The sequence below is a fragment of the Zootoca vivipara genome, chromosome 5 (assembly GCF_963506605.1).
Source record: "Zootoca vivipara chromosome 5, rZooViv1.1, whole genome shotgun sequence".
NCBI classification, from domain to species: Eukaryota; Metazoa; Chordata; class Lepidosauria; order Squamata; family Lacertidae; genus Zootoca; species Zootoca vivipara.
This window is the reverse complement of record NC_083280.1, coordinates 6,913,803-6,939,319: the sequence shown is the minus strand read 5'-3', so window position 1 is coordinate 6,939,319 and position 25,517 is coordinate 6,913,803. Positions and strand designations below refer to the sequence as shown.

Below are 25,517 nucleotides of genomic sequence, written 5' to 3'. Positions count from 1 at the left end.
GGTCAAGTACTATCTATTTTGCATTTTCAGAATGTTTTCCTTAAGATCGTAATTGGGCGTGAAATTTGAATCTTTTTCCCATAGATTTTCCCATTTCTGCATTGGGATAGCTTTTCCCAGGTCTTGACCCCACTTAATCATAAAATCCTTCGTCATTTCTTCTTCAGTTCTCCATTTTAAAATTATCTGATATAAATTTTTTATATATTTGTTCTTATTCACTATTAATATTTCCTCTAATTTTGACATTTCCCCATCGAACCCCAATTTTTTGTCAATTTGCAGTCTTTGATTTATTTCAAAATATTGCAGCCAGGTGGTCAATAAGTGTTTTATTTCTGGAGTTCCGGTTCCGGTCGCAGGAATGGCTGACCCTTTTTCCATCTTTCCGACCTTCATAAGGAATTTGGCGGTTGCTAGGGGAGTAAATGGCAACCTCCCCACCTCTCCGGGGGTTACGGAGAGGGCCGCAGGCCCGCAGATGCCCCTAAACCCACCCCGACTGTTCAAGGGGCGGGGGGGCCAGGGCTGAAAGCACTTATGGAGGAGCGGAGCTCCCCAGACGCCGACCTGCGTAGCGGGATCTCCATGATCAAAGAAGATAATTGGGCTTAAATTCATGGACGTGCTTCAAAAAGGAAGGGCAGAAGCTCTGTTTATTGCCAAGGAATTTTCGCTGCTGAGCGTGAGGAGTGAGGGAGTATATCATCGGCAAGAAAGATTGATTGGGACGCCACGAGAAGGGAAGTGAGTCTTCTTTATTCTTTCATACACTCTACGAGTTATTTTATACCTTCCCGGACGTGATGTCCTGTTTGTTTGGAACAAATGAGAAATGGAACTTAACTGTGTGAGTTAGACTCTATAAAACTATTGATATGATATGGTTAGAAGCTGTAAAACTGTCGAAGAGAGGGCCCCCCCTCCAACTGGACAATTGAAGTGCGGCTGGAAGCGTTTGGATTTATGAGGTGTGACGCACTTGGAATTTGAACAGCGATCTGAAGTTAAGTTCAGCTATAGGGCAAGGAGAGCTATAAATCTGTTAAGAGTTTCTACATAATGTGACAGCTGTGCCTATGCCCGGAAAGCTGTAAATTTTACTATGATCGTCTGCAAAAAAACGTCGAGAAGAAAACGAAAGTGATCTGAGCTTTTCAAGATGGCGCTGTTTTGTGTTGAAAGACCTACGCAAGAAGAAAGCACTCCAGACAAAGAGGATTTATGGGGATTTAGGGGGAGGCCGGACTGATTAAAACTCACACAGGAGAATGAATATATGGGAAATCTCATTTGATGCTTATTTCAGCAGCGGTGGAAAAATCGGATGAATGGATGAAAGAAGAAAATATTTTAGTGACTGCAGGGGAAGATCGAGATTATCATGGATTATGAGTGACTATTTGGACTTTAGAATAAAGACGGCAGTAAGCAGTTGCGAGAAAACCCCAATTTTTTGAAGCATGGGAACTCCAAAATTGTATATGATTTGGTATAATATTCGGTTTAATTGATATGGATTTGTATAATTTGGAATAATGGATGTGACATAGTTGTATTTTAATTGGAAAATTAATAAAAATAGATTGTAAAAAAAAAGTGTTTTATTTCTGCGTATTCTTTTAATTTTAGAATTCCCTCACTTTCTTCTAATAGAGATCTATAAGTGGGCCAATTACTATCCATGTTAGTTCTTTTAACAGCAACTAATTCTAGGGGTGAAAGCCACCAAGGGGTCTTTGGCTCAAAAAACCTTTTATATTTCTGCCACACTGAATACAGGGATTTCCTAATTATATTGAACATAAAGATGTTCTTTTTTTCTATTTTATCTTTCATTAAATAGCGGTGCTAGCCGAAAGCCAATCCTTGACCTTCCAAATCTAGAAGGTCTGTATTTTTAAGCTCCATCCACTCCTTAATCCATGCGATTGCGGCCGCGTCATGGTATATCTCGAGGTCAGGGAGACCGAAGCCTCCCCTGTCTCTATGATCTATCATAATTGTGTACTTCACCCTCGGTCTCTTCCCCTCCCAGATGAATTTCGTAATATCTTTTTTCCATTCATTAAAATTTTTATCTTTCCCTAGAATCGGTAAATTTTGAAATAAATAGTTCATTTTGGAGACAACACACATTTTAATTAAAGAGATTCGACCCAGTAATGATAATTTCAATTTTCTCCATTCTTCCATCTTTGCCTTTATCTTTTTCCACATTACTCTGTAATTTTCCTGTATCAAATCTATCCCCTTTATTGTTGTTTAAATGCCCAAATATTTCAATCTTTTATCAATTTTTAAACCTGTTTTTTCCTGGAGTTCCTGTTTTTCATTGATTTCCAAAAATTTTACCAGCATTTTAGTTTTTTCATAATTTATTTTCAGTCCCGCTAATCTGCCAAATTCATTGATTTTCTTTATTGCTGAGGGTATACTTTGAACTGGATCTTCAGTGGTTATGATTATATCATCTGCATATGCCTTTACTTTGAATTTTTTATTGCCAATTACTATTCCCTTAATGGTATCCTCTTCTCTTAAATTTTTTAATAAAATTTCCAAAGTCAATATAAAAAGAATGGGCGACAAAGGGCAGCCTTGCCTTGTGCCTCTTTCGATGTTTATTCTGTTGGTTAATCTCCCATTTATTAATATTTGGGCTCCTTGGGCTTTATAAATAGCTTTTATCGCTTTCTCCATGTATTCCCCTAAATTTAAATTTTCTATTGTTTTTATCATAAATGCCCAGGGGACTCTATCGAAAGCCTTTTCAGCATCAATAGATAGAAGGGCTGCCCGTTTGTCTCTTCTGTTTTCAAGGCATTCCAAAATATTTACTATATTTCTAATGTTGTCTTTTGTTGACCTTCCCTTCACAAATCCAACTTGGTCCTTGTGTATTAATTCTTCCAGGATTTTATTCAATCTATCTGCCAAGATTTTTGTGAATATCTTATAGTCCGAATTTAGGAGGGAAATCGGTCTATAGTTGGATGGTAAATCTGGGTCTGCTTCTGCTTTGGGTATTAATGTGATTTGTGCCTCTGTCCAAGATTTTGGAACCGTCCCTTTTGTCAATATTTTATTCATTAAATCTCTGAGTGGAGTTAATATTATTCCCTGAAATTCCCTGTAGTATTCTATATCTGGGCCTGGAGTCTTCCCTTTTTTCATAGATTTTATTGCTTCTATTATTTCCATTGATGTAATTTCTTTATTTAAAAATGTCATTTTTTCTAACGGAATTTTGGGAAGCTGGTATTTTTTAAAGAATTCATCAATCTCTTGGCTATCCGTCTCTTCTTTTTGATATAAGGATTCATAAAATTTATGAAATACTTTCATAATTTCCTCCGTCTTATCAAAGAATTTCTCCCCTGATTTAATTCTGCTTATTATTTTTTCATTTTCCCTCTTTTTAATCTGCCAACTCAATAATTTACTCGGTTTATTTGCCCATTCGAAATATTTATATCTCCAGAATTTTAATTTCCATTCCATCTCTTGGTCAATTATATTTGCAAATTCTGCCCTCAATAATTTTAATTCTTGTTCAATATTTTTATCATAATTTTTATGTAGGGATCTTTCTTTATTCCTTATATCTTGTACTAAATTTTCTTTCCTTAATTCCTCAGCTTTCTTAATTTTAGCTGCTTGTTCGATAAAGTGCCCATGCATGAAAGCTTTCCCAGCATCCCAGACTATATTTAGGTCTACCTCACCATTATTGTTTAATTGGAAATATTCCTTTAATTTTTTTAATCGCTTCTTGTTTTATATTTGTTTTTTTCAACATAAAAACATTTAGTCTCCAATTTCTTTCTTTTTGCCCTGCCTTTAATACTAAACTTATTGCATTGTGGTCTGATAATGTTCGGGGGTTGATTTCTACTTTTTGAGTTCTTAACACTATTTCTTTTGACGTCCAAATCATATCTATTCTACTTGCGGTCTGATGTCTAGCCGAAATGTGTGTGAATTCTTTTTTAATGGGGTTTTTATGTCTCCAAATGTCTAATAAATTTAAATTTCTAGTCATATTCATAAACTGCTTCGGTAATTTTTTCTTATATTTCTTCGTACCACTTCTGCTTTTATCATATTCCGGATCAATTATTCCATTCAGGTCCCCCATTATCATAATCTTATATTCATCATATTTCATTATTTGAGATTCTAATTTTTCAAAAAATGCTGTTTTACTCCCGTTTGGCGCGTAAAGGCCCACCCAGATCCACTGTTCACCTTCAATAATTGTCTTTATCATTACTATTCTACCATCATTGTCTGTCCATAAAACTTCTGGTTTCCATTTCTTCTTAACATAGAATACTACACCTCTTTTCTTTTTTGCGTCTGCCGTCGCAAATTCCATTCCTAATTTTTCATTCTTTAAAACCCTCAGATGTTTTTTATTTATATGTGTCTCTTGGAGACAGATGACATCAAAATTTTGTTTTTTTAATAGGTGTCCCACCCTATTCCGTTTTTTTTTTGTTATTTAAGCCATTTATATTCCATGATATAATTCTTAAATCCATTTTCCTTTTATTAAGATTTTAGGCAAAGAAAAGGGGGAAAGAAGAGAGGGAAAAGAAAAAAAAAAGAAAAAAGGGGGGAGGGGAAATAAGTGAAAGGGGAGAAAAAGGGAGGGAGGAAAAAGAAGAAGAAAGAAAAAAGGAAAGAGGGGAGGAGGGAGAGAAGGGGGAGGGGGTAGGAAAGGAAATACAAAAGAAGAAAGAAAAAAAAGGAAGAAAAAGGGGAAAAAAGCAAAAAGGGAAAAGAAAAAAAGGGGGGGCACAATAAGAAAAATTATTAAAAGGAAATCAAGTTAATTTCTATACTAAGCAGAACCAAGGAAACAAATCTTAATTTCTACATTTGTGCAGTTATGTAAAGATTACTTAAACAGTCATAATTGTTAAATTATTGAATAACTAGAACAACTGGTACCGTACATTCACTGAATAGGAGGGGATTAATGTTTACATGAAGGAGTTATATATATATTGTATGAATTGTTCTTTCCATTCATCCTTCTGTTTCCCCTTCCTCTTTCTCTTCTTCCTCTGGCGCTTCCTCTCCTTCTTCATCTTCTTTGCTGCTATGTTCTTCCTCCCTTTCTTCATCAGTCTTAGTTTGGTGTTGGTCTTTAATTAATTTCATTTTGTCTCCTCCCAGTTCCTGGGAGTAAGTTCTGAAGAATCTATCAGCCGCTTCTTGTGTATTAAACCTTCTCCATCTACCTTTAAATGCAAAGGCGATACCTTCAGGGTACTCCCATTTAAAAAAGACCTTTTTTGCGCTTAAGGCTTTTGCTAAGAACTGATACTTTTTCCTTTTGTTTATCAGCCTGGGGGGAATTTCTTTCATTATGATTATTTCAGTCCCATCCATCACGAATTTTTTCTTTCCCTTGGTTTTTAAAATTTTGTTTCTGAGCCACATTGTGGTAAACGTTGCTAAGCAATCTCCAGGCCAATTATTTGCTTTTCCCTTTTTGGAATTAATCCTGAAGGCTTCTTCCAGTCGGGTCTCAATGTCTAATTCCTCTAGATCTAGCCATTTCGCCAGCGCCACTATCAATCTTTTTTCAATGTCCTCATTAGGAATCTCCGGAATATTCCGGAACCTTAAAATCTTTTCTCTCATTTTCATTTGAAGCATAGCAAGAGCATCCTGCGTAGCTTCCCAGGCTTCCTTTTGGTCTTCCAAGTCTTTTTTCATTTTATCTAGGTCTTTTTTCCCTTCACGTCTTTCTTTGGAGAGGTTTTTCAGAGAGTTTTCCATTGTTTGGTTTTTTTCCTGCACCTCATGTATACTCTCTATTGCTTTGTTCGAAGTTTCCTCTACTTTGGCAATATGTTCTTTAATTTCTTGTTTATCTTTCTCATTTGAGTCCATTTTCCCTTCCATTTTTTCTACTTTATCTTCCAGGTTTATCAATCTGTCATTCATGTCTTTTTTCATTTCTGTGAGATCTTGTTTAATCTCTCCGATGTCGCTTTTTAGACTTAGAATTAGTTCTCTAAGATCCATGTCCTGCTCTGCTGTTGCTGAAGACACTCTTCTTTGGGAGTTGCTGGCTAAGTTTGCTTTATTCCCTTTATTCATGTTTTTTTTTAAATTTACCCGCACTGTCTCTTTTTATCCACTGGGTGTCACTCTTAAATCAGTTTCTCTAGGAGGGTGTTTATTATACTTGCAGCCTCCACTTTGTGTCGCTGTCTTGCAAGGGAGCCATCCGTTGTTCAGTTATTCTTTCTAAAATACTGCACACGTCACTTCTTGTTACTGTGTTGCCTTGTCTGCTTAGTCATAGTCTTTAGTGTGTCGTCGCCATTTTATTTCAAACACTTGGTTTGGGAGGGGAAGAAAGAGGGATTAAATTCAACTTTTAAAATGACCGGTACGGGGCTTAATGTAGCCCACTTTATTTCGTGCTGTCCTCACAGATCGTCTTCACTCCTACAATTTACAGTTCACAATTCCCAGCCCCAATTCTGTCCTGCATTGTATGAGTAATATACAGAATCAAAGCTCAAACAGGTCCTATTTTAAAAAGTTCTTGTTTCCCCTGCTTGCGAATACTTTGTTTCTCCCCAGTCAGCGTCTCCTGTATGCGCGATGTTTCGTTCTTTTGAGTCCTTCCCACTCCCCGCTTTTTCCTTTATACTTTTAGGGCAGTTTGAATTTGCTGGGGGGGATGATCTTCGTGCCAATCTCCTTCTGGTATCTTTTATTTTATCTTATTTACGCTCGGGGTTATCGTAGGGGTTGAATATTAAAAGGAGTTCTTTACCGTCGTGCACGCAGCTGGTTTCTCGGCTTGTGCTGGAAGCGTCTTGCCTCGTCTTAGTGCCCAGGTCTCTCCCCCTCCTTCTGCCGATTGCGAAGGTCTCCGGGAGAGCCTTTAGGGAACCGCCGACGTATCGGGTAGGAATCGCCTTCCCAGCCTTATTTGGGGGGTCGTTTGGCCGCGCGGGCCCCCCTTTTCTCCAGCAAGTATACTGGGAGTTACGGAGCTCCCGTTTTTGCCAGCTAGCGCTCCGCGGTCCGAACCGGAAGTCGGAAGTGAGGAACAGGTTTAAGGATTTAGATTTGGTGGACAGAGTGCCTGAAGAACTATGGATGGAGGCTCGTAGCAGAGTGCCAAAGAGTGCTCCAACTACCGCAAAATTGCACTCATTTCACACGCTAGCAAGGTTATGCTTAAAATTCTAAAAGGCAGGCCTAAGCAGTATGGGACTGAGAACTCCCAGAAGTGCAAGCTGGATTTCAAAGAGGCAGAGGAACCAGAGACCAAATTGCAAATTGCAAACATGCGCTGGATTATGGAGAAAGCTAGAGAGTTCCAGAAAAACATCTACTTCTGCTTCATTGACTATGCAAAACCATTTGACTGTGTCGACCACAGCAAACTATGGCAAGTTCTTAAAGAAATGGGAGTGCCTGATCATCTCATCTGTCTCCTGAGAAATCTCTATGTGGGACAAAAAGCTACAGTTAGAACTGGACATGGAATAACTGATTGGTTCAAAATTGGGAAAGGAGTACACCAAGGCTGTATATCGTCTTCCTGCTTATTTAATTTATGAATCCCAAGCTGGAATTAAGATTGCTGGAAGAAATATCAACAACCTCAGATATGCTAATGACACAACCTTGATGGCAGAAAGGGAGGCAGAAAGGGAGGAGGAATTAAAGAACCTTTTAATGAGGGTGAAAGAGGAGAGCACAAAATATGGTCTGAAGCTCAACATAAAAAACTAAGATCATGGCCACTGATCCCATCACCTCATGGCAAATAGAAGGGGAAGAAATGGAGGCAGTGAGAGATTTTACTTTCTTGGGTTACATGATCACTGCAGATGGTGACAGCAGTCACAAAATTCAAAGACACCTGCTTCTTGGGAGAAAAGCAATGACATACCTAGACAGCAGAGACATCACCTTGCCGACAAAGGTCTGTATAGTTAAAGCTATGGTTTTCCCAGTAGTGATGTATGGAAGTGAGAGCTGGACCATAAAGAAGGACTGATCGCCGAAGAATTGATGGTTTTGAATTATGATGCTGGAGGAGACTCTTGAGAGTCCCATGGACTGCAAGAAGATCAAACCTATCCATTTTGAAAGAAATCAGCCCTGAGTGCTCACTGGAAGGACAGATCCTGAAGCTGAGGCTCCAATACTTTGGCGACCTGATTAGGAGAGAAGACTCCCTGGAAAAGACCCTGATGTTGGGAAAGATGGAGGGCACAAGGAGAAGGGGAATAAAGAGGACGAGATGGTTGGACAGTGTTCTCGAAGCCACCAACATGAGTCTGACCAAACTGCGGGAGACAGTGGAAGACAGGAATGCCTGGCGTGCTCTGGTCCATGGGGTCACAAAGAGTGGGACACGACTAAACGACTAAACAAGTACACAAATATATCTTCATATGCTGGCTCAACACCATCACCCATCATCACATACCCTTTGAACGTGAAAAAACCTCCATGAGCTGATGGGCCTCCTCTGCTACTTGGTGCTCCATGCCTTTCTTACCCAGCCCCAGCTTCCGCATAGTAACTACACCAAAGCGTCTCTGTTGCCTCCAGGTGTGACCATTTGATAATGCAATACCTATGGAAAATCAATGAGAAATTATTACTTACAGAAATCAAAGAAAAAAGTTTCCATATTAACTAAGTAATGTTTACTTAAGTTCATGCCTATTCATGTAAGAGCTGCTTAGTCTTTGCAAAGCAGAGAATTACAAGATGCAGAAAGGATTCTGGGTACAATTTGGAAGGAATTTAGAGGAAAAATCCATCAAGCTTCTGGTGTTGCTATTGGGGGGAAATGGAAGTGGTGGAAATGGAAGTGGTTTCCTTTTTCTCTTGCTATATTTCCGTATAGGAAATGGCTTCGCAAGAAATCAAACTGGCCATAAAATAAAGAATATACAACAAGAAAAAAACCTATGGATTATTTTTTAAATATATCACTACAGCAGAGAATTTCTTGGGGCTGAAGATGGGAAAAAGTATCACCTAGCAAAACAAGGAACATCTGGATATTATCTGATATTATCCTAGAATATAGCTGCATATAATACTGGAATGAGTAATTGGTATATATATATATATATATATATATATATATATATATATATATATATATATAGGTAAAGGGACCCCTGACCATTAGGTCCAGTCACGGACGACTCCAGGGTTGCAGCGCTCATCTCTCTTTACTGGCTGAGGGAGCTTGCATACAGCTTCTGGGTCATGTGGCCAGCATGACTAAGCTGCTTCTGGCGAGCCAGAGCAGTGCACAGAAATGTTGTTTACCTTGCCACCAGAACAGTACCTACTTATCTACTTGCACTTTGACATGCTTTCAAACTGCTAGGTTGGCAGGAGCAGGGACCGAGCAATGGGAGCTCACCCTGTCACAGGGATTCGGACCGCTGACCTTCTGATCGGCAAGCCCTAGGCTCTGTGGTGCAACCCACATCCATACACACACACACACACACACACACACACACACACACACACACACGAAGAATCAGAAGTTAAGAGTTAAGACCTACCTTTGAGAGATAGCTTTGCATTACTCTCTCTTTCTATTTTCCTTTTTTGTTTCTTATTTATTTATTGTAAAGGTGGTGTCACCCCTTCACATCACCGCGGCACAGTCAGCTTGATATTTACAGTCTTTATTACATATGTACAAGAAACAGCCTCAGTTCAGGATTATGTGTCTGAACCTGTTGAGTCAGATTTGGGGAGTGGCTTTCTTCCATTCCTGTGCCAAATTTTCCAAAATGGAGGTGTTCGAGATCTGAGGTTTATTTCCGGTATTACATTTAATTATTTATCTGAGTATTTATTATTAAATATATATCCCACTCATCCTCCCAGAGGAATCGAGGGCTGAAAAGAAGCAAAACTGAGAAAGATCTAAAATCAAAAGCTTATTGGAAGAGTATATACTGATCTCAAGTTGTATAGGCTGTTTGTTCAACCAGCACCTTGAACTTAGCTAATTGTCAGCCAGTGGCATAACATGCTGGCTATATCCTGCCCCCATGAGCAGTCAAGCCACTGCATTTTTTGCCAGGCCCTCCTTCAAGGGCAGCCCCAAATGCAGCACATTGTGTAATCCAGCCTGGAGGTAACCAGCGCATGGATGACAGTAATTAGGCTATCCTGATCCAGAAACTACTTTCGCTGTCTTACTAGCCAAAGCTGCCTTGCTAGCTGAAGCTGGTAGAAGGCACTAAGATCACCTGGGGCTCTAGCAGCCAAGATGGATCCAGGAGCACCCCTAGTCAATGAAGCTGTCCTCTCAGGAGGAATTCAACCCCATCCATAGCAGTAAACTGAACAATTGACTAGACTCTAATCACCATGCCCCCATTTCACCAGGATTCAGACTCACTTTATTGGCCCTCATCCAGTCCACCACCATAATCCAGCCCATGCAGGCACCAGTCCAGGGGCTCTCCAGATTCAGATATAATAGAGCAACAGAATGATATAATCATAGAACTGCAGAGTTACCCTGAGAGTCATGTGGTATGAAGAAGAAGAAGAAGAAGAAGAAGAAGAAGAAGAAGAAGAAGAAGAAGAAGAAGAAGAAGAAGAAGAAGAATAGTAGTTTGGATTTGATATCCTACTTTATCACTACCCGAAGGAGTCTCAAAGCGGCTAACAATCTCCTTTCCCCTCCTCCCCCACAACAGACACCCTGTGAGGTGGGTGGGGCTGAGAGACTTCAAAGAAGTGTGACTAGCCCAAGGTCACCCAGCAGCTGTATGTGGAGTAGGGTGGGTCATAAAAAACTTTTTTTTGGAAAATGTTTCCTCCCTTGATCTTATATCAGGTGTATGGTATAACCATAGTCAAATTTCAAATTTGGGACAAATCGGTTAATATTTAGACCCTGCTCCTACAGATTGAAATTTTGCCTCACTACAAGTCATGAAAACGTAGGAATTTGACTCATTTACTCTCTGTATGTTAAATTGTGACCTAATAAACATAAATTTTAGGTTTTATCTAGAGCAATAATAGTTGCATACTATTATTTTCTGCAATATTATTTATTTAAGATAAAACATGTTGATAATTTACATGAAAAACCAATGTTTTTGAACAAATTATATGGAACAATTAAGCAAACGGTGTACTAAACAAGTAAACATAAACATTAAACAATAAAACACCACTCATATTATGTGTTGCATCAAAACATCACATTATACTTAATTACTTAAGTATAAATTGTACTAAGTACTAAATTGTACAATTACATTTTGTGTAATTAATAAAATTATGCCTTATGCAATATTATACATTGTACATTTACACCATATTATATCATGCTAAAAATATGCTTTTATGCCTTACACTAAACGTCTATTTTGGTGCAAAGTCCTTATTTGTCTCTTGTTTTGGGAATTTAGAGCGATTGTTCATTGTCGTTTTGATGGTAGCATCACGTCTTTTCTCTCCAATAACTATCCTAGATGCTCTACTAACCCCCTTCACTGCACGTTCAACCATTTGCAAATGGCACTTGAATTTTGGAATTGTTAATGGAGTGGTCACAATATTTAACAGTTCATTGTTTGTCATGTTCCTGATGGTTGGTGGCTCATGTGTCAGTTTCCAACCATTTTATCATTTGTTCCATACAGCCGGCAGATACGACAGGCACTAGTGAGCCACCTGCTATGGCTGCATGGGCCAATTCTGAACAGCTGTAAGTCACTGCTGAATTCTCCAGAGATGAGTGCAGATGTAATTTGCCACAAATACTTTTTGTCAGTAGATAGATTTTTCCAAACTACTTATGGCATTTCTGGGATTGAATCTGATTGTGCAAAGCATTTATATTCAACAACTGGCAAATCGGTGACACTGGGCAGTAATTTCCCAATATGCCCTGAAAAGGTGTTAGCCCCAGATGTGGGTCCATCTATTTCAATGATGAGATGTGGTAGAGGCAGTTCATTGGCAGGAAGGAGGCAAATATTCCATTGCAATGGCTGGCCAATGTCTATTTCAATAAGATGGATAATTCCTCCCAGGGCACCTATGTTTGTGTTTGTCCCATCACAAGCAACTGCTGCAAGTTGACTCATACTAGGTCTTTATCTCTGAGAAATGAGTTAAGAGAATTTGCAATAGATTTCACCTTGCTATCAACCGGTGTAACATGACCACCAATGTAATTTCCATCAGGCAATGAAACAATTGAAATATGCTCCTCTGTTAAATTTTATTACACAAAATGTAAGCACTTAGTACAATTTATACTTAAGTAATTAAGTATAATGTGATGTTTTGATGCATCACATAATATGAGTGGTGTTTTATTGTTTATTGTTTATGTTTACTTGTTTAGTACACCATTTGCTTAATTGTTCCATATAATTTGTTCAAAAACATAGGTTTTTCATGTAAATTATCAACATGTTTTATCTTAAATAAATAAATATTGCATAAAATAATAGTATGCAACTATTATTGCTCTACATAAAATCTAAAATTTATGTTTATTAGTTCACAATTTAACATACAGAGAGTAAATGAGTCAAATTCCTATGTTTTCATCACTCGTAGTGAGGCAAAATTTCAATCTGTAGGAGCAGGGTCTAAATATTAACCGATTTGTCCCAAATATGAAATTTGACTGTTTATACCATACGCCTGATATAAGATCAAGGGAGGAATCATTTTCCAAAAAAAGTTTTTTATGACCCACCCTAATGTGGAGGAGCGGAGACGCGAACCCGGTTCCCCAGATTACGAGTCTACCGCTCTCCAGTGTATTTAGCTGTGTATCTTTGCCTCTTACTGTCACGGTCCGGTCGGCGGGCGTCAGGACCAGAGGCAAGATGGTGGTGTAGAAGCAGGAACAGGTGCAGGGCTGAGGGTCCAGCAGCAGGCAGTCGGAGGGTCAAGGAGCAAGACAGAGGCAAAGGTCTGGGAGTCAAGGAGCAAGGCGTCGGCAAAGCGAAGGTCCAAGGAGCAAGGCGAAGGCTCAAGGAACAAGAAGCAAGGCGAAGGTCCAAGGGTCAAGGAGCAAGGCGTCGGCAAGGCAAGGGTCCACGGAGCAAGGATCAAGACTTTGGCAAGGCAAGAGTCCACGGAGCAAGGATCAAGACGTCGGCAAGGCAAGGGTCCATGGAGCAAGGATCAAGACGTCGGCAAGGCAAGGGTCCACGGAGCAAGGATCAAGACGTCGGCAAGGCAAGGGTCCACGGAGCAAGGATCAAGACGTCGGCAAGGCAAGGGTCCACGGAGCAAGGATCAAGACTTTGGCAAGGCAAGAGTCCACGGAGCAAGGATCAAGACGTCGGCAAGGCAAGGGTCCATGGAGCAAGGATCAAGACGTCGGCAAGGCAAGGGTCCACGGAGCAAGGATCAAGACGTCGGCAAGGCAAGGGTCCACGGAGCAAGGATCAAGACGTCGGCAAGGCAAGGGTCCACGGAGCAAGGATCAAGACGTCGGCAAGGCAAGGGTCCACGGAGCAAGGATCAAGAGGCCAGATGCAACCAGGCAGGGATAGCGTTGCTGTGGCAAAGAGCTGAAGGGAAATGCTGGGCTTTTATCCCTCCCAGCTCCTGCCACCAGGTGCAGTGAGGTATCAAGTGGCCTCACCTGAGTGGCCACTCCTTGCTTCTCCAGCACAAGCTGAGGCAGGCCCCAGTCCTGGAAAGCACTACAGGCCCCAGAGCCTGACTCCTGCCCATACTCCTGACACTTACAAAATTCCTAGTCCTTGTAACCTGTGCCGTGAAGTAGCCAATCACGCAAAGCCCATTGTGTAAATAATGTATATAAGCAGATGGGTTTGGGGAAAAGGGCATTCTTCTCTTCTTCTCCTTGATGGCTACGAGCTGGATAAAGAGCATGAAATTCATAGAATCATAGAATCATAGAGTTGGAAGAGACCACAAGAGCCATCCAGTCCGACCCCCTGCCGAGCAGAAAACACCATCAAAGCATTATTGACATATGCCTGTCAAGCCTCTGCTTAAAGACCTCCAAAGAAGGAGACTCCACCACACTCCTTGGTAGCAAATTCCACTGCCGAACAGCTCTTACTGTCAGGAAGTTCTTCCTAATGTTTAGGTGGAATCTTCTTTCTTGTAATTTGAATCCATTGCTCCGTGTCTGCTTCTCTGGAGCAGCAGAAAACAATCTTTCTCCCTCCTCTATATGACATCCTTTTATATATTTGAACATGGCTATCATATCACCCCTTAACCTTCTCTTCTCCAGGCAAAACATACCCAGCTCCCTAAGCCGTTCCTCATAAGGCATCGTTTCCAGGCCTTTGACCATTTTGGTTGCCCCCTGCTGGACACGTTCCAGCTCGCTCGTCAGTATCCTTCTTAAACTGTGGTGCCCAGAACTGGACACAGTACTCCAGGTGAGGTCTGACCAGAGCAGAATACAGTGGTACTATTACTTCCCTTGATCTAGATGCTATACTCCTATTGATGCAGCCCAGAATTGCATTGGCTTTTTTAGCTGCTGCATCACACTGCTGACTCATGTCAAGTTTGTGGTCTACCAAGACTCCTAGATCCTTTTCACATGTACTGCTCTCAAGCCAGGTGTCTCCCATTCTGTATCTGTGCCTTTCATTTTTTTTGCCCAAGTGTAGTACTTTACATTTCTCCTTGTTAAAATTCTTCTTGTTTGCTTTGGCCCAGTTGTCTAATCTGTTAAGGTCATTTTGAAGTGTGATCCTGTCCTCTGGGGTATTAGCCACCCCTCCCAATTTGATGTCATCTGCAAACTTGATCAGGATGCCCTCAAACCCATCATCCAAGTCACTGATAAAGATGTTGAATAAGACTGGGCCCAAGACAGAACCCTGTGGCACCCCACTAGTCACTACTCTCCAGGATGAGAAGGAGCCATTGATGAGCACCCTTTGGGTTCGGTCAGCCAGCCAGTTACAAATCCACTGAATGGTAGCATTGTCTAGCCCGCATTTTACCAGCTTCTTTACAAGAATATCATGGGGCATCTTGTCAAACGCCTTGCTGAAATCAAGATAGGCTACATCCACAGCGTTCCCTTCATCTACCAGGCTTGTAATTCTGTCAAAAAATGAGATCAGATTAGTCTGACATGAATTATTTTTCAGAAACCCATGCTGACTTTTAGTGATCACAGCGTTTCTTTCTAGGTGCTCACAGACCGTTTGCTTAATGATCTGCTCTAGAATCTTTCCAGGTATTGATGTCAGGCTGACTGGGCGGTAATTGTTTGGGTCCTCTCTTTTCCCCCTTTTGAAAATAGGGACAACATTTGCCCTCCTCCAGTCTGCTGGAACTTCGCCTGTTCTCCAGGAATTTTCAAAGATTATTGCCAGTGGTTCTGAAATCACCTCTGCCAGTTCTTTTAATACTCTTGGATGTAGTTCATCTGGCCCTGGAGACTTTAATACATCTAAACTAGCCAATTATTCTCGTACTACCTCCTTACTTATTCTGGGCTGTGTTTCCCCTGCTGAATGATCGGCTCCATATTCTTCAGGTCGGGCATTGTTTTCTTTTTTGGAGAAGACTGAGGCAAAGAAGGCATTGAGGAGTTCTGCCCTTTCTCTATCCCCTGTTCGCATTTCACCATCTCCTCCTCTAAGTGACCCCACTGTTTCCTTGTTCTTCCTTTTGCTACGGACATACCCATAAAGGCCCTTTTTGTTGCTTTTAACCTCTCTAGCAAGCCTGAGTTCATTCTGTGCTTTAGCTTTTCTGACTTTGTCTCTACACGTGCTGGCTATTTGTTTGAATTTCTCTCTGGTGATTTCCCCCTTTTTCCATGTGTTGTACATATCCCTTTTAAATCTTAACTCAGTTAAAAGTTCTTTAGATAGCCACCCTGGCTTTTTTAGGCACCTTCCATGTTTCCATCTCATTGGTATTGCCTGAAGTTGTGCAATTAATATCTCCCTTTTAACAAACTCTCAACCATCATGAACTCCCTTCCCTTTTAGTATTTTTGTCAATGAGATCTCACCGAGCATTTACCTAAGTTTTCTGAAGTCTAGGATTTGAGTCTTAGTATACTTGGTTGCTCCTTTCCGCTGAATAATAAACTCCAGAAGAGCATGATCACTCCCACCTAATGATCCTGCCACTTCTACCCCACTAACCAGGTCATCACTATTGGTTAGGACCAGATGTAAAATGGCTGATCCTCTTGTTGCTTCTCCCACTTTCTGGACAATGAAATTGTCCGCAAGGCCAGTGAGGAATCTGTTCGACCTTATGCTGTTGGCTGAGTTTGACATCCAACAAATATCAGGATAGTTGAAATCCCCCATTACTACTATCTCACTTCCTTTCTGTCACGGTCCGGTCGGCAGGCGGTTGAAGCCCTGGCTGAGGACATCAGGACCAGAGGCAAGATGGTGGTGTAGAAGCAGGAACAGGTGCAGGGCTGAGGGTCCAGCAGCAGGCAGTTGCAGGGTCAAGGAGCCAGGTGGAGGCGAAGGTCTGGGGGGGTCGAGGATCAAGGTGTCGGCAAGGCAAGGGTCCAAGGAGCAAGGGGCCACATGCAACCAGGCAGGGTTAGCGTTGCTGTGGCAAAGAGCTGCAGGGAAATGCTGAGCTTTTATCGCTCCCAGCTCCTGCCACCAGGTGCAGTGAGGTATCAAGTGGCCTCACCTGAGTGGCCACTCCTTGCTTCTCCAGCACAAGCTGAGGCAGGCCCCAGTCCTGTAAAGCACTACAGGTCCCAGAACCTGACTCCTGCCCATACTCCGAATTGTCATCCCCGGAGTCCGAGTCCCTCCGGGAAAGCGCGTCCGCCTTCCCATTCTGAGCAGCGGGGCGGTAGGCGATCTGGAAATTATAGCATGTGAAGAACAAGGCCCAACGTGCTTGGCGTGGCTTTAGGCATTTCATGGCCTGGAAATGCTCAAGGTTCCAATGATCTGTGAGGAACTGAACTGGATGCAGAGCCCCTTCCAGCAGGTGGCGCCATTCCTCAAATGCCACTTTAATTGCAAGGAGTTCCCGCTCCCAAATATCATAGTTTCGTTCCGCAGAAGTGAGTTGCCGGGAAAAGAAGGCGCAGGTGTGAAGCAACTTCTGTGCCCCCTGTCGTTGCGATAACACAGCCCCGATTGCCCTGTCTGAGGCATCTGCCTCGAGCACAAAAGGGAGCTGGGTGTCCGGATGGGCCAGAATGGGAGCAGATGTGAAAGCCTCCTTCAAGAAGTCAAAAGCCTCTTGCGCAGCCGGTGTCCACTGGAACGTTGCATCCTTTCGGACCAGGGTGCAAATGGGAGCAACCACATGTGAAAAGCCCTGAATGAAGCGGCGATAGAAATTGGCAAACCCAATGAACCGTTGGACCCCCTTAATATCTTTGGGGGGACTCCAATCCAGCACCGCCTGCACCTTTCTGGGATCCATCTGGAGACCTGCAGGAGAGATGATTTATCCCAGGAACTCCATGCGCTACTGGTGAAAGGCACACTTTTCCAGCTTGGCATACAGCCTGTGCTGCCGAAGTCACTGCAGGACCAGGCGGACATGCTGGTGATGCTCCTCTAGAGATGTGGAGAAAATCAAGATATCGTCCAAATACGCGACTACGAACCGGTCCAGCAAGTCACGCAGGACGTCATTCACAAAGTGCTGGAACGTAGCTGGCGCGTTGCACAGTCCGAAAGGCATGACCCGGTACTCAAAATGGCCATACCGATTCCGGAACACGGTTTTCCACTCGTCTCCCTCCCGGATCCTAACCAGGTTGTACGCCCCACGTAAGTCTAATTTCGTAAAGACCTTCGCACCCTGCAGCCGCTCGAACAGTTCTGGAATTAAGGGTAGAGGGTAGCGATTCTTGATGGTCACCTGATTCAGCTTCCAGTAGTCAATGCACGGACGCAGCCCACCATCCTTCTTCTTGACAAAGAAGATGGGGGCCCCAGCGGGGGAAGTAGAGGGACGAATGAACCCCCTGGCCAGAGTCCAGGTACTCTCGGAGGGCCCCAGGTTCAGGGGCCGACAAGGCATAAATGCGGCCAAAGGGGATCTCTGCTCCCAGCTGCAGATCAATGAGGTAATCATAAGTCCGGTGGGGGGGGGCAAAGTTTCAGCCCCTTTCTTCTCAAACATGTCCACCAAGTCCCAGTAGGGCTCCGGGATTAACTGGATGTCCGGAGACCCTGTTCCATCAGGGGCAGTCCCCTGTAAAGTGGAAGAAGTAAGGGTTGGCTGGTGAGGCGCCCCTGGCGCTGGTGGCAATGGGGGTAGCACTGGGGGTTGAGCGCAAACGTCTCGGCAGAAGGATGACGAAAAAGACAGCGTCCGCTGCGCCGGATCAACCAGGGACTACCCAGGACCACCGGGAAATGAGGCGTCTGGACCAGGTCAAAGACTAATAGTTCCTGATGTTGGGGCGCCACTAACATGGCCAGCGGGCAGGTCTCATGGGTAACAGGGCCGGAAGCGAGGGGAGTTCCATCCAACCCAACCACTGGCACAGACGAGGCTTTCGCCACTGACGGTACTTGGTATTTTTTGGCGAACTTATGTCCATGAAAATGCCAGAGGCCCCAGAGTCAATCATTGCCTCCAGGGTCAGCATGCCCCCCTGGGGAAGGAGGAAGCAAACAAGGATCAGGAAGTGAGGTGCATGAAGACTGGGTCCCGGCTGAACCCCTCCTAGTTCAGCCGGGGCCTGGCGTTTCCCAACGCGGACCTCTTCGCCAGGCACTCTGCTGCAAAATGGCCCCTTTCTCCACAATACAAGCATAGTCCCAGGGTCCGCCTCCGACTCTTCTCTTGGCTAGAGAGGGAACGGCGGGCTGCGCCTAGTTGCATGGGCTCCTCTTCCAACCCCATTGCAGCGCTAGCCTCCGGAGGATCCCTTGACCTGCGTTCAGAGTCCCTCTCAGACAGGCAGGGATGAAGTCCCTGATGAAAATGGAACCGGCGACCTGGCTCATTCCACTGAGTGTCCGCAGCCCAGCGCTGGAACTCGGCGGCATATTCAGTAACCGGGCGGGCCCCCTGCCGGAGTTTCTGCAGGGCCATCTCAGCAGTCTGAGCACGATTCGGCTCCCCGAACATGCCTTCCAGGGCGACAATGAAATTGTCCAAATGCCCCAGCAGGGGGTCGTCGGCCTCAAGGTATGGTGTAGCCCAGGGGTGTCAAACTCAAATTCATCGGGGGCCGCATCAGCAGTTTGGTCACCCTCAAAGGGCCGGTTCTCTTTATTATCATGAAATTATTGTCACTGCATTCAATTATTACTGTTTTTTGTAATAATGTAAGTAATAACTAACATAGTCAGAATAATGGCAAGTAGATATTCAAATGTACAATTATTGTACAATTTATTGAAAAATGATTTTTGGTAACTGCACTGGGTGGTGGAGGCTTGCTAGGGTTTCATGCAGGAGCTTTGCAGAGCTACTGGTACCTGGAGATGCTGGGGTCCTTCTGCATGCAGGGCAGATGTTCTGCCAGTGAGCCCTTCACCAAAGGGACTGGCTGAGGTTGACTCACTGGAGCTGTTCTCCTGGTTCCAGGGTTTAAGGGCCAGAAGTATAAAGCAGCATCCTATGTTTCTGAGGAGAGGGAGAGGGAGGGGAGGGGAGGGGAGGGGAGGGGAGGGGAGGGGAGGGGAGGAAGGAAGGAAGGAAGGAAGGAAGGAAGGAAGGAAGGAAGGAAGGAAAGAAGGAAGGAAAGAGGGAGTCGGAGGGAGAGAGGAAGGAAGGAAAGAGGGGAGAGAAAGAAGAGTAGGAAATAAGGAAGGGGATAAAGAAGGAAAGAAAAAGAAAGAGGGAGAGAAGACAGAGATAAAGAAGGAAGGAAGGAGAGGGAAAGAAAGAATAAGAACGAGAGAGAGGAAGAAAGAAAGGGAAGGGGGGGGTCGCCGCCTTGATTCAGCGCCAGAAAAGAGCGCGAAGGGACCCAGGGGCAAAAAGCATTTCCTGTGCAGTGTGAGGCAGCGGGTGTCCGTTTTAGGAGACGTGCGTAAAGCCTCAGAGTTGCATGTTCGTGAGGCTGAGCCGCTGCTGAGCCTCTGGGACGCAGCAGTGTTCTGTAGCACTTTGAATCCTCCTCCACGCGGCGCTGCTGGGTGCTTTGTCTGTGCTTCAGCAGCAGCAGCAACAGCTGTTTCCAGGCACCGAGCCGTGGCAGGAGGAGGAGGATTCAAAGTGCTACAGAGCACTGTTGCGTCACAGAGGCTCGGGACTCTCCGTGTGGCGCTGCTGGGCGCTGACCTGGCAAGCTGCCTCCTCCTGCTGCTGTGGCTCGGGGTGCTCCACGCAGCGCTGCTCCGGCCACCTTTCTACCCGCCCCCCAGGCCCCAGCTGTTTGTCAGCGCTTTGTCGGCGCAGCGCTTCAGCAGCAAGGTTCCGCTGCTGGGTCCTGCTGGCTGGGGCGCTCGGCGGGCCACATGACGAGGTCTGGCGGGCTGGATTTGGCCCGCGGGCCTTGTGTTTGACACCCGTGGTGTAGCCCAAGCAAGGGCCGGGCCTGTGAGCAGACTAACCATAAAGCACACCTGGCTCCGTTGGGTGGGCAAGTCCGCAGCACAGGTGGCAAACAACAGCCGGCACTGGCTTACAAAGCCCTGCAGGGCGCCACGCTCTCCCCTGAACCGCTCCGGCGATGGGACGGGGAGAGCACGTCGGGCTGGAACCACAGCAGGGGCCGTTCGAAGTGCTCGAACCTCCCCCTGGAGTGTAGCTACCTATGTGTGGAGGCTCTGCAGCACAGCGGTGAGGTCCATAGGCCGGGCTCCGTCCATCTTGCACCCTGGCCGGGACGAGGTTTTGCCACAGCAAACTGTCACGGTCCGGTCGGCGGGCGGTTGAAGCCCTGGCTGAGGACGTCAGGACCAGAGGCAAGATGGAGGTGTAGAAGCAGGAACAGGTGCAGGGCTGGGGGTCCAGCAGCAGGCAGTTGCAAGAGGCCAGATGCAACCAGGCAGGGATAGTGTTGCTGTGGCAAAGAGCTGAAGGGAAATGCTGAGCTTTTATCCCTCCCAGCTCCTGCCACCAGGTGCAGTGAGGTATCAAGTGGCCTCACCTGAGTGGTCACTCCTTGCTTCTCCAGCACAAGCTGAGTCAGGCCCTAGTCCTGCAAAGCACTACAGGCCCCAGAGCCTGACTCCTGCCCATACTCCTGACACTTTTGAATGCTTGGTCATCTGTTCCAGGAAGGCATCATATGTGTCCTCAGTTTGGCTTGGGGATCTATAGTAAACTCCCACAATGAGATCACTGTTGTTTTTCTCTCCCTTAATTCTGACCCAGATACTCTCAATTTGGCTTTGAAGTTTTAAATCCTGGATCTCTTCACAGGTCTACACATACCTGACATATAACACTACTCCTCCTCCTTTCCTGTTTGGTCTATTTCTCTGAAATAGATTGTACCCCTCTATTACTACATTCTAGTCATGAGACTCATCCCACCACGTTTCAGTGATCTAGGTTTCTTGAGAGGCTGCCAATCTGATGTAGGCGTCAAAGCCTTCAGCAGAAAGAACTCAGTGTTCAAGCTCTTCATCCAAAACCGAGGGCCAGGATAGTAAATGCATTACAATTGCAAGAGGCAACAAACTTCTACCTGCAGTTGAATCTAACCACAGTGCAGTACAATTGCTATTTCCACAAAGCACTTGTTGCAATCCATCAGGGGTGCCAACTTGAATAAAATATGGGGAAGTAAGCCCAGCCTTGCATAATCAATCACATGATGTGGCTCACGCGCACCATTAGAATGGCAATTGCCATGAACATAGGGGGAGCCTGGTCCCCTCAAATATTTTAGGGGGGGCGCTGAAGGGACCCCAGCCCCTAGGTGTTGGCTCCTAGGTAACCCATTTCCTGCTGAGTGCAACAATAATAGAGAACCATTTTTCTGGTCAGCCCGTTAATTTTTTTCTCTTGGGAAAATACCAGTAGAAATTCTTATTCTTCACTACTTACCCTTTCCTTTTGCCATAGTCCTAAGGAAAGGAGTCTCTGGTCGCTGGTCTAATTTGTCAGAGTGGTCAATGAGAGCTTCTTTCACTGCTTGGAATCCACACAGTACTACAATGGGTAGATGTCCTATCCATAGGGTGAAAACATTTCCATGTTGCTTTCCCAGCTACCATTTGGGTCAAAAGAGAGGAGAGGAATGATGTGTTCAAAAACGCAGTTGGATATTTCAACTTAATACAAGAGCTTCAGTCTCCCTCACCTCTGCAGCTTCTCACTATGTGCAGTTCTCTTCCTATCATCTCCCCACCTCATCCTCATCCTCTCCCTCCATTTCAACCCATTTATTTTACTCTTTGCTGTCTATGCTGCTTCTGCCTAGGATCAGAACAGCAGAGGCACTTCATAGTGATCAGCCCTCCTGTTCCAGAAAATGATTTTGTTACAATTATTTTGTGTGCAGGGATGTGGAAACTGTAGCCCACAAGAGGCTTTTGAACTGAAACTCCCATTATTGTTGACTGTTGGCCATGCTGGTTGGGGCAGATGAGCATCATAGTCAAAAAACATCTGGAGGGTACAGGGTGGGCTAGAGCACTGGGTCAGGTTGTTACATAGCAATTATATTCCAATGCAACAAAACAAGTGACAACCCACCCACCCAACATCAATGTTTATAACTTGAATTACATACAAAGTTCCATCTTATCTAATTTCATCCTCTCTGTAAGGGGGAGGGCTTATAGGGAACAGCCCCCCCCAATCAGGTCAAGTTCCTCGCCAAGCAGCAAGTCAAGCACAGGATCAGATTACAAGAGCCAGGAAACAGAAAGGGAGACCCGAGGCTCTGAAAGCTTCAGAGAGCCCTTGCTCCGAGGGGAGAGAGAGAGAGCGGTGGAAGAAGGGACCGGCAAACAGTCAGCAGGGAGGCCATTTCCCCCCCACACTGGAATTGAGATGAATGGCTCCCCGTAGAAGGAAAGGGAGGCGCTTCGGAGTTCCCAGGCTGTTATGTTGGACGCGAAACAGAAAGCAACCATTGCAAGATTCTGACTCAGACTGAGGCAGACCTGATTTATGGACTCTTTGCACTGTAAATAATATGCACTAATAAAAACATCTGAAAGACAAGCAGATGTGGAGGGTCGTTACTCAAGAGTAGCAACAACCATCCCCTGACACTCTCTAACATGTTTCTGAATATATTCTGCTGTTTTCTTACATTTCAATCCACGCCATGGTCTTTGCATATGGGAAATAATTTTTTATATAGAGTGGAAAGGGTTTCCAGTCGTCTTTAAAAGATTCTAAATTTGTATCTTTTATCAATTTTTGCCATCTCTGCATATTCCAAGATTTTAATAAACCATTCTTCCTTTGAAGGTCTTCTCTCCTCCTTCCCCAGTTCAAAAGTATACAATAAATATTTTTGATCAGTAGTTTTTAATGCGCATTTTCAACTTTTATACGGTTTTGTGCTTTTCAGTATTAATAATAATATCCTTTATATTATTACTATTATTTGTATTGCATACAGCTTCTGACAATGGAGGCTTATGGCATTTACCATTTTAACCCATACTATAGTTTACGCTTACATATCACAATTGTTGGGGGAAATAGATAAAACAATTGCTGACATTAGACTGAATTATCACTAAGCAACAAGTACCTGAACGAGAGTATTTTCATGAATCTTGAATCCAAACAGCCACATGGCTCCCACGAGAGGAAGCTGGAGAGGTCCTGGAGGGTAATGCCTGCGTGACCAAAGCTGTTTCAGGTAGTGCAGAATCAGAAGCGCCACCAGCAGAGCAATAAAAAATGCCCATATCTCCATCCTTCTCTTGCTGTCTCTTTCTCCTTAATTCTTTCTAGGTTGTCTGGTCAGGTTCAACTCTCTTTATCTAAGGAGTATTTGCTTTCATCAAAGACATCAGCAGTACTCCCTGTTTTTATATGCTCAGTTACTTAAAACAAACAAGCAACAAGTGTTGTGTCATCATTTGCAAGTTGCCTTGTGATTGCAAGTCATGTAACACAATCGAACACTATAATCATGCTTATATGTGTCACACAAATGAGAGGATGTCCGATTAATATTAATTGCAATTAGAATCCAGACCAATTTTGTGACAAAAATATGTAGGAAATAATTTTGTTCCAAATGTTCATTAAATAAAAATGAGACCGAGACCTTTAGGAAAAGCAAAGTGTGCACGTGTACATTCTCTCTCTCTCTCTCTCTCTCTCTCTCTCTCTCTCTCTCTCTCTCTCTCTCTCTCTCTCTCTCTCTGGGGGCTCAACTGGGAGTGTGGGGACTGACCCAAATGCATGGTGCTGACCACACAAAATTCACTAATTCATTTATTCCCTCCTTATTCAAAATTCCAAATGTGCTCAATGGCTTTAAAAAGTTGGTGATTCCCTTGGTGGAAGAGTAACACCAAGAATAATTTCACTCCTTATAAAATTAGTTCTCCTTTTATTCCTGATTTACACCAAGAGTCTGAATCAAAACAAAAGAAAAAGACTGATTTTGTGAAATAAATATTTGCGAAAGAATATTTTATTCACAAAATAAAAAATAAGTATGAGAAAAGCCCCGCTGGAACACACCAAAATCCTCTCCAGCGCAAAGAGAGGGGATTACCTCTGTTCTCCCTTGAATAGTGCAGAGAGCTGGAGGAGGAATTTGAAAGAGTGATAGTATTTCCTGCTTCCTCTTTCTGATCTATATGTACTGGATCCAACTTTTACCCAGACTCTTAGGAAAAGCCAAGTGTGCATGTGTACATTCTCTCTCTCTCTCTCTCTCTCTCTCTCTCTCTCGGAGGGGGTTCATCTGGGAGAGTGAGGACTCGCCCAAATGCACGGTGCCTGCTTGGAAGTGGAAGAGAAACACCCCTGAATAATTTCACTCCTTATAAAAATTAGTTCTCCTTTTATTCATGATTTACACCATGAGTCTGAATCAAAACAGAAGAAAATGTTTGTTAATATTAATATAGTTTAGAGAAATGATGGGTAAGAAGCGTGGGTGTCAACTTCTCTTGGACCCCCCCCCCCAAATACAATATTTTGAGGGACCTTCTCCACCCATGTTCACTATACACCTTTAGGCACCAGGCAAAAAGATTCCTTTTCACCCAGGCCTATGCCTGACTTGATCTACATCTTATACCCTTTTAAAAATGCTGGCTCTTTTCGGGTTTTTTATTGGATTGTTGGTTTTATTTTATTTTATCTATTTGATATTTTATGTGAACTGCCCTGATACCTTTGGGTATAGGGTGGTATAGAAAATAAATATGTAAATATGTAAATAAGTAAATAAAAAATGTTGACAACAATCAGGCTCCTCCTGCAGTGGGGGGCAAGGGTGGAGGAAGCAGTCTTGATGACCTAGAAAGTCAAGGAGTGGTCAAGAAGAATTAACAGAGACACTTTTCCACTGTCTCACTCCCCACAGAGATCATCATACAGGGCGACCCAAGCAGTTTGTGTGCCAAAACTGGGCCTAAACCTGGGTT

General features: G+C 43.8%; 1 protein-coding gene across 1 annotated transcript in view; it reads right to left on the bottom strand.

Annotated features, from left to right (window-relative positions):
- Positions 1–24,276, bottom strand: part of LOC118078447 (cytochrome P450 2J2-like) — a 39,808-nt gene extending 15,532 nt beyond the window's left edge. The window contains exons 1-3 of the mRNA XM_060274306.1: positions 23,657–24,276; positions 21,991–22,153; positions 8,483–8,632 (exon numbers count right to left, since the gene is read on the bottom strand). Of these exons, the coding sequence (XP_060130289.1) occupies positions 8,483–8,632; positions 21,991–22,153; positions 23,657–23,824 (481 nt within the window). The 5' untranslated portion in view covers positions 23,825–24,276. The remainder of the gene's footprint in view (positions 1–8,482; positions 8,633–21,990; positions 22,154–23,656) is intronic.
- Between the last annotated feature and the right edge of the window lie 1,241 nt (positions 24,277–25,517).